Source organism: Lampetra planeri, chromosome 2 (genome assembly GCF_965212315.1).
Source record: "Lampetra planeri chromosome 2, kcLamPlan1.2.h2, whole genome shotgun sequence".
Lineage (NCBI taxonomy): Eukaryota > Metazoa > Chordata > Hyperoartia > Petromyzontiformes > Petromyzontidae > Lampetra > Lampetra planeri.
In genome coordinates this window covers 12,052,434-12,071,786 of record NC_136108.1, presented here as the reverse complement: position 1 = coordinate 12,071,786, position 19,353 = coordinate 12,052,434, and the positions used below count along the sequence as shown (strand labels likewise).

Here is a 19,353-nt window from a genome sequence, read left to right as displayed (position 1 = left end):
ATTATCTGAACCGGTCCTGTGCCTCCAAAAGGTCGACTTGGCCATAAACGATTACCTGGTGCTGTGTGAAAACATCAGTACTGGGGGTGGGGAAGGTGGTCGGGGGTGGTTTTGGCCATACTACTCGCTCATAAGTGCACCGTGCTGGCCTTAATAGGTGCTCACAAGCAGCATGTGTAGGCTGCACGGGGGATCTTTGTCTTTGTGAGAGTGTGTATGAATGCGTGTGCCTGTATGGGTATGTGCGAGTTTAACAGAGTAGATTCATCCGATTACCCGTAGGTTATCCGCTGGTATAGTGCAGCCCTTACCTTGCTTGTGTCATAACTCCAATTATCTGCAGTTTTTTCACGCGGATACTAGAATTCACGAAATCGGTCCGCCATGTGAAGACGGACAAGAGGATCTTTGCTGTATCTCATATCCACTAGCTCTTTGCTGAACCAGAACCAAACCACGATATACTGGCTCTGGTCCAAACCAGGGCCAGGGGTGGTGCTAATGACATCGGTCGGTAACACTGAGGACCCGGCATCATTGCGTCATGATATTTCATGTAAAATCAGCAGCAGGGTTTGGGCTTCTACAGTGGAAAAAAACAAACCTGGCGCCAGGCTGGCCTGGGGCACAGGCCCCGATGTCGCTCAGTCCCACAGTGCAACAAACGGTGCGGCAATTTTGTAGACTGGTTGACTGAGATTTTGAAGTGAAAAGTACTGTATTTATTGCATATTTAATGGCACAATTGTGTAAATGCCCCGCAATACTGCATTTGGTGAAATTTTCTGCAATGTACGTCATTTTACGATAAGTACTAGTGTTAATTGTAAGTGCACCACAGTAAGAAGTTTTCTAAACCACACGATGTAGCGTTACTTTTCACTGCCACATGTAAGTGGCCCGCACTCCATTGCTCGTACATGGTTCAATGAGGACTGCTGGAGTTTTTCCTGGATGACTTTGGGTCCCTTGTGATAATTTTAGCAAATGACAGCTTGACCACTTATTTGCATATCGTGCATTCAGTTAAGCAACTGACACATTAAGCAATGCCCCCCCCACCCCGTGTAACTAATTACATTTATCCTGGTGCCTTAAAACATCACCGTATTTTTGAAGTGTGATTAATCCGAGTACAGGTAACTATCATGCGCAATGAAGCAAACGTGCGTGTTGTATGTTGTACAGTACCTTACTGCAGTACAACACTAAACTTGATGCGAGCCCAATTAAGCAAGAATGAATGTGATGCGGTAAATGTGCCATCTTATTTTTGTGGATAGTGCTTCAAGATTTGTGGATTTCTATGCGTGAAGAGATGAGAGAGATGGGTGAAAGTGAGAACAAAAATCACAAGGAAAGCATAACTTCAAATCATGCTGCAAGAAATATGGAAAACATGCGATGTGTATATAACAAACGAAAACTGATGAAAACGCAGGACGGTGCAGGATAAGTAGACGTATCACATTTTTAATTGACGTTATTTTGAGTGCGAATAGCAGATACAGCAATCCAGTGTTGGGTGTTGTTGACAACAGAAACTGGCCAAGTGTACTGTTTGTGTTATTGCTGTATGGATTAAATGCAGATGTTCTCAAATCCCAGTCCTCATGCTCTCCCAAGGCTATTCGTCTGATTAGCAGTCAATTTATCTGCATCGTAATTAACATTTGAATATAGAGCAGAGTTTTGTTAGACGTGGAAATAATATAATAACTGTTTGGTAACGTGAGCACTTGACTTTAACACAGCAGATTGATATGTTTAATCGATCTCAAGGCTGCAAACAAGTCAAAGTTCCTTCCTGTGGTGTCCTCTTGTTTCTGCAGTGGTGTTTATCCACGATACATCCTGTCTTATGCAGTAAACTTGAAAATAACAATGGCGCTATATCCTACCACACTACTATCGGGATGCATATCACTGCCGCTGGATAGTCCTTTTGCTAGGAAAACACGAACGTTTTCCACAGGGGAACACTGTGCTCCATTGCAAGATTGTTGTGATCTGCTCTCTGCTCTGTATTCTAATTACATCACATTTTGTATATGGTCAGAAGTTATTTTCTACTCATGAGTGTTGAAACGGTGCTGGTCTCCTGTTTACAGCCCTTGGCCAGGGGTAAGACGTTCTATAGTGCAATGGCAGGGGCGAGTCTCTGCATAGGACAACCACTAGTGACCTACCGACAGGTGTGTTGACCTTTTTGAGGGGCAATGGGGAACGAGTCAACCCCCCAATCTGGATTTTAACTCCGCAATCTTCCCATTCCGAGCTGCAGTATAACTCTACTTGTCCATGGCCCTATTTACCCACGGCAAAAACACTGCATCTGCACGCTTCTTAATCCTATTAATTATCCACGTTGTTCGTCCCCCCCCCCCCCCTTGTGGATAAATGGAGTAAAAAATGTGGATCGCTCGCACTGTGATAGGACATGTAAAGTTTTCTCCACACATGAGTGTGGATCAGAGAAACGTTCCTGTATTGCATTATGCTACTTTAGTTCAGTAAGTATGGTAGAGGAAATGTGAATAAGAAACATATACAGCATCAAGCATGGTTATTTTGTGGGATATGTTCACGAGTTTAAATGGTCCCCATGAATTGCCTAATTGTGTTTTGTGACAGCGATACATCACTGTAGTACATAGAAGAAGCATTCTCGCACTGCACCGTCCTTTCTCAAATAAACCACAGTATCTGGGGTAAATAAGCTGAATGCAATTCAGTACTGTGTTCATAAAGTATTGTAATAAAACAACATAAAAAAAATAGGTGTCAGCAATATATATCCTTGACCTTGTATGTTTTTCCTGCTTCATATCAGCAAGGGAAGACTTAAATCCAGCTGGATAAGCTTGCCGATATGACATCCTGTTGTACGACAGGATATTATAAGTTTACCCCTTAGCGAGCAGCGGTTTGTCTCTGGTCACGCCGAACCCGGGCTACCTGGCCATCTGGCCATCTGCTAGGTTTATGATGGAAAATCTTGGGATGGTGGGATTATCTCCAGATGAGCCTCTTTGTCTCAAGGCCATGCAGTCTGTGAGAATGGAGAGAAGCACACACGCTTGCACTGGTATCTGTGTGAAATTACAACAGCCAATCTGAACAGTAGCTTTACACGTGAAAACTGCATTTCTTCATTGTATACTTGGGGCGTAATTATATATTGATTCATCGATTACAGTAACATTGATTCTTAAGCTCATGATACATGCATCAAATTGCACGAGTAAGAATCAATTTTGTGTGGTATATAACTGTAATGATATCACTTGACCCTTTCACCACAATGTTAAACACAAAGAGAAATCATGCGGATGCATGGCTTTGTATAACACTTTCCGACATGCATTTGTCCTCGGAAGTACCGTATAAATAAATTCATATTACCTGCTGTGACACGGATCAGAAACATTGACATTAATGCGGAAAATGGAACAAAAACTGGAAAGTGCATAAAGGAGGATGGAGATGCGGTGTGTGCTGGGGTGTGCTAGGAGACCGACAGAACGAAGACGACGAAGAACACATGGAGTAGAGGACATGCACAGGTTGAAAACATCAACTGGACTGTTAGAAAAGTCAGTGCGCATGGTGCAGGACACATTGCCGGAAGGGATTGATAGCAGATGGACGAGACTGGTGACGACAAAGGAGGAAACACGTCAAAGAGGGCTTGTGCGCAGAAGCGAGATGTTATTTTCTAAGCATTGCAGGACCTTGAGAGATGTGTGACTAAGTGTGGATAAAACATACGTTACATATACTTTATTTAGCTATGATAAGCCAGTGATATACAGCCAGCAAACGCGTAGACAGTATATTTTAAATATGCGACCTGGCTGGCATAATTGGCAGTAATTTACAACAATAAAATGTATGCAATTGGTGCTTTCGCCTATATGCTCATGATACAAAGTACTGTAGTTTTACACGCTCAAGATTTGTTTAAACGTTGGCGGCTGGTGAGCTGCATAGCCTTTGAAATAGTGTACAGTGTCCCTGCCAGCTTTGATCTTACAAACCATGATTTGTTCACAATGCCGTAAGCTTGTGTTTTGAGCTGTGCTTTTTGTTGTCATTTTCAGTTCCTACCGTGCCCCCTCCCCCTGCTGTCTCTTACCCACAATCCCCCCCCGGCCCCCTTCATCATGATCGCTGGCAGCAGTAATGGGAACCAAGTGACCCGTATTGGCTTCATGAGCACATGTGGGCCTGTCTGGCTGTTTCTACAAACCTCATATCGATCTGTGCAGGCACACTAACCCAGATTGACAAAGCTCATTCGTTTACGTGTTTGCAAGCAGTCTACTGCCAATTGGCAGACGTGGCACGTTACTTAAATGCCTCATTGGCATTTGGTGGCATTATACTTTTTGTATAGCTGGTTTCAATGGAATTACACAGAAGAGAAACTGGAATGGTTGCAATGATAGGATTGTTTTGTCACATTCAGAAATTGGAATCGGTGCAGCTTGTGTTGTCTGCAGAAATAAGGGACAATTATAGGAGTTCGGTATTTTTGCTTTGTAGATACTACAGCTGTACCTCTTAACGTGAATTCTAACTGCATACTCTAAAAATGTATCTGAAGCATTATACCATTAACATATTTTTTTTTACATTTGAGTTACACAACTCAAAAGTAAACATGAATATTGTACGTAGTGCAATGAATATCGGCAGCTGTGGTTCAATCATATTTAATAAAGAGGCCAGCAAGAGGGTGGGGCTCAATTGGAAAGTTGAACTCTGTAAATGATCCGTTTGGAACCCTTGCAGGTGGCCGAGCACCATCATGTCCTGTCAGAAAACAGCCTTGATCGATGACATATCGCTTTACCTCTGAAGTCACTTCTCACTTTGCCCTTTTGTCGACTTTAGGGGCTCAGTGGGAAGTTCCTGTTTGTCCTCTACTGCCCCCCAAAGTCTTGAACTCCCTCCCGGTCATCCATGCTGTTGACTCTCTGCCCCTGTAGAAGTCCAAGCTCAGCACATTTCTATTTTCCTCTACTACTGTGTTTAAATAAATATATACATCGATCCACTTTTTCTGTACTGCTTCCTTGAGGTGTGTTCGCATTTAGCCTGTCTATAAATCCACTTATGTGATAATCTCTTTATATAAGTCGTCAATTACCAAATTGTATAATTTTCACAGAACATCAAACAATTACACTTGAGACCTTGTTTTATTCATGGGTAGGAGTTTGAATTCAAACCCACGCTCTCAGAAATTCTGGTTCAGTGCTCTGAACCCTGAGACACCCCATCAATTTCGGCATAAATTGTCCAGATCAAGGCAAAGGTACAAATTCACCATCGTACAGACTTAAAAACAGTATGTGGGCTTGGGTAGGATGGATATTTCTATGTAATGATGGCTGAGAAGACTAGTGATGGAATGGCAGCCAGAGGAGATAATGCAGATGGAGCAACAAGATGAGTTTATGTGCAGGCGTGAGATGGATTGCAGCATTATGGCCACGTGAGTGATGGTGACAGGATGGTGAGGAGAGGGGCTTGGTTTTGTAATCGATAGGCAATGGCTAATGATGATGGTGATGTACTCCATTTATTTTAAGAGCTAATGTTAATCTATTGCATACGCCTGAATACATAGTGCTTAACATCATTACTTTGACCAAATCACCTTAAAAGTGCCCGATTTCAGATTCTGGAAGATAAGCAGAATTGGGCCTGCACGGTACAGTACTCGGAGGGGTGAACAGTATTCATAACAGGTGCTATGTGGTATGAGGTGGGCAGCTAAGGCCAGTGCTGAAAAATCAATTGTTGTACTGTACTTCTGTGCACCCATGTCTATGCTTCCTGCCTTCACCAACCCCCAACTAGCATGGTGAAGTATGGTCATATCATCCTCATGGCCTACACAGCATGGGAGGCCCTCATCCAGCAGTGGAATGACAAAGGCCTGTAAATGTAGAGGTGCACAATGTCATTACAATACAGTAATGTGGTGCTCATTTCAGAAAAATATATTATTTGCTCATGTGATTTTCACGAAACGAAATGCTGCTTAATCCAAGAAAATCAGAGGTTCTGCTGGTTGGCACTCGGGCTGAGGCAAAACATTTGTAGAAGGAACAGGTGTGGCTGTCATAGACTCCGAGATTCAGTTTTCTACTCATGTAAAGAGCCTCGACACCATACTCGACCAGAATGTGTGGTTTGATCACCACGTGCAAAATATAGTCAGAGAGCTTTAAGTCAAGATTTAGAGTCAGGTTCTACAATTTTCATATCAGGGCTCTCCTACACATTTGGCCACTGTTGAGTCGTGACATAGCCAACATGGTGGCGTGTAGCATAGTATTGACAAGGCTCGATTATTGCAACTCACTACTCTACGGGACGTCTGGCAAAAACATTATCAAGCTGCAGAATTTACAAAATTCTCGGGCACGTGTCGTGACGAGTACTGCAATATCCAACTATGTCTGTCCGGTTCTCGCTGAGCTGTATTGGCTTCCGGTTGCTGAAGGAATACATCATCAGGTCGCACTCATTACACACAAAGTGCTTGCCATAAATGAACCACAATACTTTGCTGATCTCGTCAAGGAGCATAAACCATCACGCAAACACCGGGCATCCCCGCAGCGGCTTGTTGCTAACCATGCTCTTCTGCAGCTCTCCGTAACGCTCTTCCTTCCGATATTAGGAAGCCACTGGAGCTATGCACTTTTAAATCTACATTGAAAACTAATTTCTTTAGATCTGCTTTTTGTGTTTAGTTTGTTGTCCTACGTACGGTGTGAGAGAAGTTCAACATATTACATACGTGCACACATCAGATGCCCTTTTACTCCATGTGACATTTAGTCCTTAATTCCTTAATTGTGTAATCTGGGTTATCCTTGGCAACACACAACAGCTCTTCAGATTCTTCAGTTGGTCTCAAATAACTGAACTGTTGAACTGTCTTATGATGAGAATACTGGAAGTGTTTTGTCTTTGATTCTAGTGAAATGTCAACTTCACATTTGTAACTTGACAATTTTGCTGAATATGAATTCTGCTGGGTTTTGATGATTTCGGTCTACTTTAAATATTGTATTTTAACAGTTTTCTTACCTGATTCATGTTTCCTATGATAGCTTTTGACCTGGTTAATAGTAAATATTTGCGTGGCATTAATAATTATCAATGGAAACAAAGCTGCATATTTGCAAATATTGTAAAATAGTACAGACTTTTAAACCTATAGTTTTTTTCTCTACATGGAATGATTATATTAGGCATGTAACAGTTTACCCTCAGTGATTTAATTCGGTGCTTTTGGTAAGATTTTACCGTCTACAGTCGTAGTTTATGGAGCAAAATAGAAGTGTACAAACAAGACAGAAAAAACAAGAAACACGACAATCAAAGATAGATAAAAAACTAAAAACAATCGATCCTTAAGTGAAATTGTGACCCCAAATCGCGACAATTTGTTGAATCGCTGGGAAGGTGAAGCATGCTGTACCCACTTCATATGCTGAAACTGCAATTGCATTTCTTTTTATGTGCAATTTACGTGTCCTTGAGCCCAAATTATACTGAGAATTCTATATATGTTTAAGAAAATGTGCTTTGCACGCATTTCTTTTTATGCTCGCATAATCTCGGATTAGTCCTCAATGATTTTCTTTCAAGAATACCCATTGCTAATGCATGCATTGCTGTCCGCAGGCATGCAAATGCTTCTTGATAAAAAAAAACATGTACATGTTCATACATTTTAGCATTGATTTAAAACCCTGTTGCTATTTTTTCTATTACTTGTGTGTTGTTCTGGTTGTAGATTTGTTTTTTAAGTTTACCATAGTTCTTTGCTCTTATAAAAGAGCGAGTGGTTGTTAGAAGCTTGTGTATTGTGGCAAAGGTATTCAAAACTATTTTTGGATTTTACAGAACTCTTATCTGTGGCCCTATTATCAATAACTACTATTCGCGGCAACTGTGTGGTCCACGGATACGCCTATTATCCTTAGGCCCTTGTCCTCATAGATTCCTTGATTATCTGTGACTTTTTCCATAAGTCTTTGCTGAAAGGTATCCTCTATTTTCCGCAGTTTTTTTGCGAATAACAGGGGTCGTACGACAAATGCATCCTATTACCCGTAAGGTTTTGCACAATTTTCTACCCCGCAGATTGGAGTAATATTGCAGATAATAGAGCCCTAACATTGGTTCACCATATCACTACGGATAAGAAGAGTTTTCCTGTAGTACTATACGTCAGTTACTGTATGCTGTGAGGCCTGAGCTTATTCTTCCATTCCCAACCGCTTAGGTGCATTGTCCTGAAGGAACCAGATCCAGTGCATCATTAGTAGTGCTGTTAAGGTCGAGCCAAAACTCTTTATCTTGGCGTTGGTGAAATTGCAATCAACCTTAATGTTGATTAGATGGCTTGCCAATTGATTTAAGCAATGAGCTCTTTTTCGTACTTAGCTGGATTCAGCTGGCTACATCTTAAATGAGCACTGTAATGTAGTGCTGTCCTATATAGTACTGTACTGTTATATTAATTACAAAACAGCAAGAACTCTTTTCAAAATGAGCATTGTGATTTGGCAGTCCTTAGCCATTCGTGAAGATTTCACGAAAATACTTTGAGTCAGGGCCCTATTTCTTCCAATTATCTACCTTATCCATGATGTTTCCCATACTTCTACGTGGAATGGCATCAAGTTACCCGCAATATTTTCGTGGACAAGAGGAATCGTGCGGCAAATTACTGCCATGACTCGCAGGTTATCCGCAAGTAATGAGAGATGCACACATGGCATGAGGACACACATGATCAAACACAGAGACACGGAGACACACAAAGGCGCAGATACGCCCAGGATGAATTGTTGCATTGCAAGATCATGAGAGGTGGGGGTGACTTGGTGGAGACCTTCATCCAGCAGTGGATTGATGCTGGCTATTAACACACTGTGTTAGGAACCCGGTGGCCTTGTGGATAATATAATGAAAAATGTGTCTGTAGTACAGTACAACGGATAAGACAAGTTATCATATATAGCTAAATTATTGTGCAGAATATGCACTGTCGATGTTAAACACAAATTCATTAAAATATTGTAGAGTATTGCACATGGTGCTGCAGGAGATAACTTCCTCTATGTATCTTCATTCCATTTCACATATTGTGAAGCAAATTCATGGAAAATCTTGTTGCTTGTTGGGCTTTAAATGGAAATCATTGTTGAATCTGCTGCTTGCACACCTGCAGTGGGTGCACAAGAGGATGAGCCTTGCGTTACCATGGTTATTTGTGCGTAAAAGGTCATGGGAGGAGAAAAAGCAGTCTCAATCAAACATCGATCTCATGTCAACAAGATGCATTATAGTGGCTTTGCGACAATTGACCATTTGTCTTCCTTTCCTGCGTGTGAATGAGACTGCTGAAGGTCTCAAAGCTTGATACTTTAGTTGCTTGCATCAACCTTTCATTAAAAATAATCCATTGGGTTAATTTAATCCAGTAACTACCTGACATTTTCTTTTTATGGCGTAATGCTAATTACATTATATAATTGCATCACTTATGAGTTATAATCCGCGATATATTACCTGCTGGGACACGTGGATCAGAATCATGGTGAATGACAAAGCATATGTAAGGCTGACAAAAGGAATGGAGAGATGCATTTTTGGAATTGCACTGAGACAAAGATAAATACTTCTCACTGATTATAATAATATAGTAAAGTTAGAGACGTCACATTAGCTGTTAATAAAAGTGGCCTTGGGCAGGTTGCATCTCTCGGAGGGGTCGAGACTAACTACTGAATGGCAGCCAAGGTACACAGCTGAGAGGACGTCCACAGACCGATGAATTTAGCGCATGTGCAGGTTCTAGATGAATTGTTAAATCAAAAGACCATGATAAATGGTGTATGGGTTGGGGAGGCCTCATCCAGCAGTGGATAGATCATGTATGAAGCTGAAAATGGTAATAAACCAAAAGGTCAAAATACTGTATGAAGCTGAAAATGGTAATAAACCAAAAGGTCAAAATACTGTAGATAGTATTACATGTTATACACGGTACAGTGAGACGCCAAAAATCTGTAGTCTGCGAGAACTCTGATATTTTGCGGTGGCATTGGCAAAAAATGCAATTTTTGTTTAGTAAATTTTTGTCAAGTAGCTAAAAACGTCTCTCCTCCAATGATATTGCACGGTAATGCTGGACATAGGAGTGCAGACTTGCGAAATTCCGCTCTTTTATTGGAGATGAGATAAGCGTGGTTCATTACTCCTTCCGTCCATGATTTGTTTTCACGAATGCGAGGAGTTTCCTTTATTTATCGTGGTGTATCACGGATGCTCAAATAACATCCCCCACATAATTGCGGATGTGAGGAGTTCTCCTGTATACCGTATATAAAGACATCCATCCTTCCAAATTCAGTTTAAAAAAAAAGTGATTGCAACTCGGCCACAAAATATTGAATGTATACATCTCCATATATATAAAAGGCAAAGTTGTGAATATGTGTGTCTGCTCAAAATGTTTAGCGTACTTCCCGACATGCAACAAACTTGAAATTTGCCATGTGGGTACTTTGCAGACTGTACACCATGCAAAAATTATTAAAATACACTTTTGTGGGTTTTTTTTGGGTGGGGGGGAGCTCAATAATGCATCTATTTTTTGCACGGCAAGTGAGCTGTGACGTCACATCTGTCATGTCACCCGCGCACGTGGAAGCGTAACGCATTGTAGTGTAGCGTACGGTAGCGCGCTGCGCTACAAACCCGGCGACTCGAGTTCGATTCCCGCTCGCGGCCACCACCAGTGACGATTATTTGAACCGGCCCTGGGCCTCCCCTAGGTCGACTCAGCCTCAAACGAGTAAGTGGTGTGGTGTGTCAACATCGCCACTGGGGAGACAAAGGCAGCCGAGCTTGGTGAATCCAAGTCCCGGGCGAAGCCGGGTAGTAAAGCTAGTATCGTATATACTGTATGTCCATTGTAAAGTAGTAAATATGAGGTAGTACACCAGAATTGATTGTGTCGTGTATTCCAGTACTGTAGAGTGCAGTATAGTACTTTACAATGAGGAACATTTAATTTCAAACTACTGTACATTGCATTCAATGGTAATTACTGTAAATTGTTTAATTGAGTCGATAAAATTGAAGTCAGTTGTCTTGGGTAAATGCGTCGGATATTAATGCGATGTTGATTTTAAAATCAGCAGCCTTTGTTGTTGCCTGCCAAGATGCAGAGCAATATAACCTCGCATGTCAAGTCCAAAGTAAACATTTATCAAATCAATGTGCTTTCTTATGACCATTGCATTTCAGATTTCCACCGGTGCCAATGTGTTTGAGAAAAAGTACAGCACAATGTGTGGTATTGTCAGATAAGCTCATTAATGGTGAATTAATTAAAAATTGTTGTACAGCGTGGCACATGGAAGATATTTCATATTAATTCTAGGTTAAATTATGTCTGCAATGTATAAACATTTAGGAGAGCTCTACTGCACTGATTACAATTGAACAGGGACACTGCCGAGGTGTAATGGTGAGTTAGCATGCGGGACTTCCAATCCAGAGGTCGCCGATTTGATGGCCCGGCCCGGCAGTTGAAACAACGCAAGTTTCCTAAATCGCCCCCTGCCTCTGTCCACCCACCCGGCAGTATAAATGGATGCACCACAATCCGTCAAATCGGCAGATCACGTGTCGTGGTGTAAAGCGTGGGTAACTCCGTGTTCCTCCAAGATGTATGGTTAGCTTAAACTTAAACAAAATTATTTTTTATTTGACCAGGTAAGGCCCCCACTTAGCTTTATAGCTTTTTTCAGAAGTGACCCGGCCACAAATGATAGCTCAACGAAGTGGCTTATGTGCAAATTTATAGCAGCCAAATACTCAAATCGTATGTTGATTGTAAATGTGGAGGAAAAAAGCAGAGGACCCCGACAAAAATCCAGAGGGAGAACATGCAAACTTCAATTATACAGGCGTCAGGGTCAGGACCAAACCACGTACGACCTCCTGTATACCAGGCGAGGTAGTTAACATCTCACCACTGTGGCACTCTCTCCAGTGGAGGCTCTTCTACCACCAGTCCCGCAACTAATTTCATGGTTGCTTCTTTACCTTTTTTATTACAGTATAATATATTTATATATATACAATATGTGAGAAGCATAGCTTTTATGTATGATTACCTTGCTTAACAGGATTTTGTCTCACAAAAGCTTTTCACCAGGTTATGAATACAGTTTATTACGGTGCCTTACGTTATATGATTGTAATTTAACTCGCCGTATTTGACCGGGTATATATTTATTATTGAAACGATAAGGATAAGATTTGTAATTGCATTTTCTTACATTTCACTAAAAAAGCAGTTTCAAAGAAAACATTGCCAATAGTTTACAACAAAAAAGCACAGTAAGGCACGATTACATTATTTCTTGGTTATGTTTTCAGTGTGCGATGAGAAGACGTAGCGCTCTGCGTTGTGGAGTGCCGTGCCTATGCTGCAGTGGAAAGAGACCCGAAAACGAACGTCTGTATCACTCCAGCAGTGCAGTAGCACAGGGAACAGATGGTTGAGGGGCCTGGAAGATTCTTGTTAATTTAAAACCCACCCTCCATGTATCCTATTCCCCAAAGTTGCGGGCCTTTAATTGGGAACTGTCTGCCCTGCCATAAAACATTTGGACAGCACTGGAAAAAAATGTAAATTCGGTGTAGCAGTACAAGGATGTTAGATTTTCCTCCATTTACCAACTTACTGGTAAAGGCGTTTGTGTATACTCTTGTGTCCTCCAGACAGGGAAAAATATATCATAATTCATGCACCTGCATTGAGAGATATAGCTCTTATACTTAATGGGATTAACTCGATTACCATGTTTTCTCTTCCGACAAGTATTTTTTTGTCAACGTTACCGTTCCTTCAACGTTGTGCACATGATTCGAACGTCTGCATGCTTTTATTTGCTCGAGTGGTTGATCCCTTTTGTCAGATGACTGGTGGCTTTTGTATTGCCACACTTCCATTAGCTGCATATTGCATACCACAAAGAGGAGCCAGCACCATTTATCATCATTTGTTGTGTAATATTGGGGGGGTGTTTTATGATGCCTAATTTTCCTGTTTACTTACAGAAAAGTGGAACACTGATTGTTCATATAGACACCCTTCTTCATCTTCAGAGCAGTGGGTTATTTGTTAGGTTGCCCTCTGGCTCATGACAGAGGTCATACCGTGCAGTTGTGAACATGTAATTCACTTGTGTTGTTGAACATTTGACCTCACATAATTTGGGTATAAATGTCATTATTTTCAAACTCAGGCACTGTCCTTTGGGATTGATTTGTTTTGGAAATGCATTCGTGTTTTGTCTTTGAGAGTGCACAATAATTAACTTAAATTAACTCATTATGTGTTGCTGTGAAGCATTATGGGTAAAATCATATACAAACAGGGCTCTGTTCTGTCTCCACATATACAAATATATTTGTAGTCCATCAGTCTATAGGCTTTGCAGACCAATATTATTGCCGGTTGATGGGACCCAGAAGGTTTAAATTGGGCTAACGTTTGCTTGTACTACTGTATAAACAAATGCTTAGTGACAATCAATTTTGGTCTGTTAAACCTACAGAACGATGGACTCGAGTATTATTAACTTTTATGTGGATGCACAGATAGGACTTCTGCTTATAAGTGCATTCACTCAAATGAAGTGCATAGGTATATTATTGTAATGCTGGCTTTTATTTAACTACAATGCTGTTTTTCCTACTTTCAATGTCTATACCCACGTCCATCATCCGTGACGATAGCATGCCTCCAGGCACTGGCCACCGCTGAGCTAGAAACCTTTGGTATATTTTAGTTCGTGCAGAAATGACATCTGTATTGAATGTTTGTGTGTGTGAATTCATAAATGAAGCAAATTCAACAACTCAAATGCAGTCTAGCCATTGCAATAATTTATTGATCTGCAGTTTTTTTTTGGTGACCTGCTGGCTTGGGTGAAAATATAAAATCATATTTTCAAGTATGCACTGTAATAGTAAGCTGATGGTCTAAATCCAGTCGCAACAAAAAAATCGCATAAAAATATTAGAATTAAACAAAACATCAGTTTGACTGAAGGGCTCGTGCGAACACGTGCCCTCGAATGTGCAAATAAAATTGAATGGCTTGAAGGGGACCATTCTCTAATGCACGGGGCAATACACTGCTCTGTGAGTGTGCCAAATGGATACTTTGTCTCATGACATGTCCCTGATGACATGGTCGAAATGAAGATGAAAAAAGCCTGAGAAATATGATTTGACTCGCAAGACATGCATAGAATGATTCATTTAGAAAAGATTACCTTCAATTCATAATTGTTGAATTTACATGTTATTGTTTCACGTTAACCATACAGTAACTGTACATTTTGCATGCACTGGAAAAGCTAACGTTATTACATAGAATTGCTACTGCGAATCGTGACGATTCACCCAATAACCAGGCAGTGGAATAATTGAATGGCTCGTGTTACAGCAATTAATGTGTAACATTAATGTGATATGTAACACTGAACTTCTTTTTTTATTTGTTCTTGCATTTTACTGGAAAAGATTGATCCTTGTGGAATCTGTGTTGATTTTAATGGTTTGTCTTTTTGGCTTTTTCAGTTTTGTTTTACTGTACTCGCTTCGACGCAATGGAGTTTCAAGTGGTAATATGTTCTAGGTGATGACGACGACGATGATTACGTATTGCTGTACAAACTGTGTGTAGCTTATTGTGGTTAAATGTGGTGTATTCTTCTCTGCTTTCAGAATTCCATGAATCTACCACCCGACAAAGCCAGATTGCTACGACAATATGATGCTGAAAAGAAATGGGAACTAATTTGTGACCAGGTAAGTCACTAAACACTGTCACCCCCTTACATGATCCCTCAATGTCATTAAAGTCTTGCTGAAATGTTTACAGAATAGATGTGTGCAGACAAAGTGATCTATACATATTGTATGAGGATCTATATTCGTTAAGCACTTTGTGCTTACATCTGTCTTAGTAAAGACCTTTGTGATTACATTAACGCATATTGTCAATTACAGGACAGCATAGTACGTTACGCTAAAAATGGTAATCGAAACTGCTTTATCATTCGGTGCAGTCCTTTTATTGCAGTATAATTCCACTTAAATACTGTTCCGTCTTTATACGGGGGCGTTGAATGGAAAAGAAAATCGGTGTGGTAACTATTATCTGTGTATACAGCAATTCATTGAAAGCACGTGTTCACTCACGCTGCAATAATTACATAAATGTGGTACCCATGCTTTTAGAAAGCCTAATACCATATGGACAAAATTTATTTAACGTAAAATACAATAACCAAATTATGGCCATTTGGTTCTCACAGTGCAGTACTGTTGTTCTTGAAAAGGGCTGTGTTTTTCATCATTATATGAATGCATTACTTGTGTTGTATATGGTAAGTTATTGTTTTGTATTTTTTCATCAGAGAAGTTAGGTAAGGAGAGTATTGTATCCATGCTTAGTGACATAAATGTGAACACGTGGATCGGAGAAGAAACTGAAATTACAGACGTCACGTTGGCTGTTAGGAAAAGTAGATGGACTTGGGAAGGGACACATGCTAGAAAGGAATACATCAGATAAGGGAAGAAGGGAAGATAGCAGGACAAATAAGAGGGGGGGGGAGAGACCGTTCACCCAGCGGTGGATAGAAATTGGCTAATGATGGTACTTTTATGATTCTGTTTACTGCATTTATTATTTTCTTAGATAGATCCATGAAAACATCAGTCAGGATTATCACCACATGGTCTTCTTGTTGGTGAGACCTCTATCATACAAATTAGCGTTGTGATACCTAACCAGGGAATATTGCGCTTGGCCAAAAACGGATGGTGTCTGGTTTTTTGTATATTTGTTCATTGAGATCAATTTGATTAATTAAAATCTCAAGTGGAGATTTTAAGAGACCCAAAAAAGAATAATGCTCCAATTAACGTGCGTGCTGAGAAGAATAAATAGCCTTTAATATCGTTTAATTCAATTGCATAATTCCGTAACAAGATAAAATGAGCTCAGTGGTTGAAGAAGGCCGTTTACATTTTTAAAACGTGCTATTAGCCGGTGACCTTCAAAAGACACTCTCATCCGTCACTCCTACATATTTATTTTCTTAAAACCTTACTGAAGGATTGGGAAAATATTTCTTTATATATTTTTTTTAAAGCCAGTGCTCCATGTAAAAGCAGCCAAAGGACAAACAGGCCTTTGGGAAAGTGTCTGCTCACTGGGAGCCGAAGAACTGTTTGTATTAAACCCGATCCAGCAGGAAACGTGGTTGGGCCTGGGGACTTAATGATGGTGTGGCCTCAAGGTAGTTGTCATAGTGACTGGGTCTGCAGATGGCAAGAGAGTTGTGGGGGGTGGTGCCCCATTATGTACGTGACTGGTGTGGTCCTTGATAGGAGCAAGGGTGCAGTTCAGGGTGTGTGGGTTCAGAGGGTGGTGGGAAGGCAGCTCTAATGCTGATGCATTATTTAGATTACAGTACACTTCCTATTAGCACGGTTGGCTACGTACGGTGCGAAAGAAGTTCAACGTGAATACGTTTGTGTATGGGCCTTCCGAATTGTCTTGTAATATTTCTGTGAAGATGTTTGTAAAAGCAGGTTTTAAAAGTAGCATTTGTAGGATTTGATATGAGTCGCAGAACCTTGTTGTTGGTGCTCACAAGCCCAATGTCTGCAGATTATGCAGTATAGTCGTCTGTTTTGATTGTGAATTTAGAAGACATTACACTCTATGGTAACGATGCGTTGATTCATTGATTAGAAGAATGTCTTACACAATATAATGTACATGCATTGAGTTGTATGTACAGTATTAGGAATACATTGTTTACGATGTATGTGGATTATATACAAAATTTATGGTAATGGGGTTTTAAAAACTACAAACGAAATGAAAATGTCAAATCAAATGTGGTAAAAATGGGCCATAGAATGATCAATTCATGAATGCAATCATTGTCCTGAATTGCGATAATTATCTCGACAATACTTGGGGTGGATCATTACACGTGGTCGAATGTTGTAATGCAAAACTGTGTGCATCCTGAATATGACCAGTGTTTTTTTTATATCACTGAAATGTATTCACAGCAATATCAACATAATTTAATTGATTCTTAATAGACATTTAAAGCTTTCGTGACTGCAGGGATTCATCTTCTTGGTTCTTTCGGTAAAGTCACGTAGAAGGGAAGTAATAAAATAATAAAAATAAAACATAATAAAATAATTCTCACGACGTTTCGGCTACAACGCAAGCAGCCATCTTCAGGTGAAGAATGAGACACTACCAAGCTAGGAGCTTATATATACGCTGGGTTGGAGGTGCAAGAAGAGCGCCTTAACAAAAAAGAATGTGCATATGAAGAGGAATTTAGCATATTCATGGGAAATGCGTAGGAGGTGGGCGGGGGGGTTTCAAAGTCATATTATGCCCATGCATTATGCAGGATCAGCAGCACCAAGGGAGGGTGCAGGGAGTAGCATTAACAAAGGAAAGGAATGTTAATAGTATGTAGCTGCAGTTACTAAACAACCACGTAGAAAACTAAAGTATAAACTACATTAAAAAAAACTAAAGTATGAACTGCATAGCACCATCAGTATACTTACTATACTCTACAATAAGCTGAGTTACTCACAGCAAGTAATACATTACAATTCTACGTCGTAAAAATTATATAATATGCTTCCATCTAAACTTTATTCTCTTACATCACACGAGCATACACCGTACTATATACTGCTATAGATAAACCCAACATTAAATTATATACTGTATTGCTATAAACCACCTTATACATTTTAATATAACACTATGTATTATTCTACCCACCTTAATGTGTATCACACTGCTATATGTTTACTATACAATTACGATACTATATATTACTTTGTACATTGTATTAAGCATATAAATGTTATACTATTTGTTATTATACACTGTACCATTGACCGTCGTGTCAATGGGTGAGTCGTGGGGGGAAAACTTGCAGCGGAGCAAAGAATCCATTCCCTGCGGAGAATACAATGCCAGTGAGTGGAAACGTGGTCTGAAAGTCACCGTAAACGTGAACACAATCAGTTAAGATCCGAAATGGTTTATTACGTCCTTCCAATGATTGCTAAGCCAGAATCCATCTTCTCGGTTAAAATTGTCTCTGTGTTTGTATATGTGGATCGCTTCATGAACGAATCTCTCATGATAGCCAGATGGCTTGCAGAGAACCTCTGTCTTGGAGAAGTCAATGTCATGTGAGCCCACTGAGTTGTAACAGTGATCTGCCACGGCTGAGGTGTTTGTCCTACCGTGTTTCAGGTCTGCTTTATGTTCACGGATGCGGTCCGAGACATGTCGTTTGGTTTCCCCAATGTAACTGCTACCACAGAGGCAACTTAGTTTGTAAACGCCAGGGTACTGTATGTCTGGAACCACATCTTTTACAGACGGTACCAGATCACGGATTTTATGTACTGTGTTGAATCGGACCTGGATCTTGTGTTTAATCAGGATTTTGGAGATCTTTTTTGTGACCCCAGCAATGTAGGGTAAGGTGATGGTCTTGAAAGGCTCCTCAACAGGATCCTTCTTGATGGTTGGAGTGATGGCTTTGCGGATTGTGTTGTCGGAGTAACCATTAGCCTTAAGAGCTTGGCGTACGTGTTTGAGTTCACTGGAAATGTGTTCCTGGTCGGAGATGCATTGGGCTCTATGATATAGAGTCTTGATGAGGGAATTCTTCTGGGATGGATGGTGGTGGGAATCCGGTTTTAGGTAAGCATTTGTATGGGTGGCTTTCCTGTAGACAGAGTGGCTCATTGAACCATCAGGTCTCCTTTTGATTAGGACATCCAAAAAGGGTAGCTTGCCATCTTTTTCGACTTCCATGGTGAATCTGATGGCTGGGTGTATGGAATTGATGTGGTCGAGAAATTGGTCTAGAGCAGGCCGGCCATGTGGCCAGATGACAAAAGTGTCATCTACGTACCTCTTCCATAAGGTCGGGCGTAGAGTGGCGTCCGTCTCAAATTTCTCCATAAAGATGTTGGCTACAACCGGAGATAGGGGGGAGCCCATTGGGGTGCCCTCAGTTTGCTTGTAGAAAGTTCCATTCCAGGTGAAGTATGTATTGGTTAAGCAGTGTCTCACCAGGGGAGGGTACCCCAGCATTCAGTCCTTGATGAACCAAGTCTTCAATGATTGCGATGGTGTCAGGTACA

At 40.6% G+C, this 19,353-nt stretch overlaps 1 protein-coding gene across 6 annotated transcripts in view; it reads left to right on the top strand.

The window, feature by feature from the left end:
- The window catches only part of FMNL2 (formin like 2), an 83,279-nt gene that overhangs the window by 21,635 nt on the left and 42,291 nt on the right, over positions 1-19,353 (top strand). For all 6 annotated transcript variants that reach the window (XM_078607225.1, XM_078607218.1, XM_078607200.1 and 3 more), the window contains exon 2: positions 14,854-14,937. In XM_078607225.1, coding sequence (XP_078463351.1) covers positions 14,854-14,937 — 84 coding nt within the window. The remainder of the gene's footprint in view (positions 1-14,853; positions 14,938-19,353) is intronic.